This window comes from Borostomias antarcticus (genome assembly GCF_949987555.1).
Source record: "Borostomias antarcticus genome assembly, contig: scaffold_935, whole genome shotgun sequence".
Taxonomy (NCBI): domain Eukaryota; kingdom Metazoa; phylum Chordata; class Actinopteri; order Stomiiformes; family Stomiidae; genus Borostomias; species Borostomias antarcticus.
In genome coordinates, this window is record NW_028175999.1 from 7,423 (window position 1) to 8,311 (window position 889).

Below are 889 nucleotides of genomic sequence, written 5' to 3' on the forward strand. Positions count from 1 at the left end.
TGTGGTGGATCATTCTAGGTGGACCTGTGGTGGACCTTAGTGCAATTCACGGAAGAGCGTTTTTTTTCTTCTTTCCATCATCTATTGGAGACCACAGAGTCCTCAAATCAAAAGCGTTGTTGGAGGACCGGTGAAGACAGGAAGACAGGGGGAGATAGAAAGGAAGATAGGGGGAGATAGAAAGGAAGACAGGGGGAGACAGACACGGGGACACCAGATAACCAGCGGTACGTGTGAAAAATGCTGCCTTCGCAAGAAGCCTCCAAGATTTACCATGACAACTACATGCGTAACTCGCGGGCCATTGGGGTCCTGTGGGCGATATTCACCATCTGTTTGGCCATTATCAACGTGGTGGTGTTCATGCAGCCCTACTGGATCGGAGACAGTGTGAACACCCCCCACGCCGGGTACTTCGGCTTGTTCCACTACTGCGTGGGCAACGGGAACTCCAACCGTGAGCTCACCTGCCAGGGAACCCTGGGCGAGTTGGGGTCCATCCCCTCGGGCGCGTTCAAGGCGGCCTCGTTGTTCGTGCTGATGTCCATGGTCCTGATCCTGAGCTGCATCGGCTGCTTCGCGCTCTTCTTCTTCTGCAACACGGCCACCGTCTACAAGACGTGCGCCTGGATGCAGCTGCTCTGCGGTAAGAGATTGGGTTGGGGTTTCCATGCACCTCCACAGCTCGTTCATTCTTCTCACGAACATTCACATCCCTCCCTTGGCCCCTGTTCGTGTGTGTGTGTGTGTGTGTGTGTGTGTGTGTGTGTGTGTGTGTGTGTGTGTGTGTGTGTGTGTGTGTGTGTGTGTGTGTGTGTGTGTGTGTGTGTGCGTGTGTGTGTGTGTGTGTGCGTGTGTGTGTATGTGTGTGTGTGTGTGTGCGCGTGCG

General features: G+C 54.4%; 1 protein-coding gene across 1 annotated transcript; it reads left to right on the forward strand.

The window, feature by feature from the left end:
- Positions 1-240: 240 nt before the first annotated feature.
- LOC311328929 (LHFPL tetraspan subfamily member 4 protein-like) lies at positions 241-646 on the forward strand (the record flags this gene model as incomplete). The annotated part of the gene is made up of 1 exon (XM_084462824.1): positions 241-646. A coding segment is annotated over one exon (406 nt), but the record flags the coding sequence as incomplete, so codon positions are not given.
- Positions 647-889: the final 243 nt, after the last annotated feature.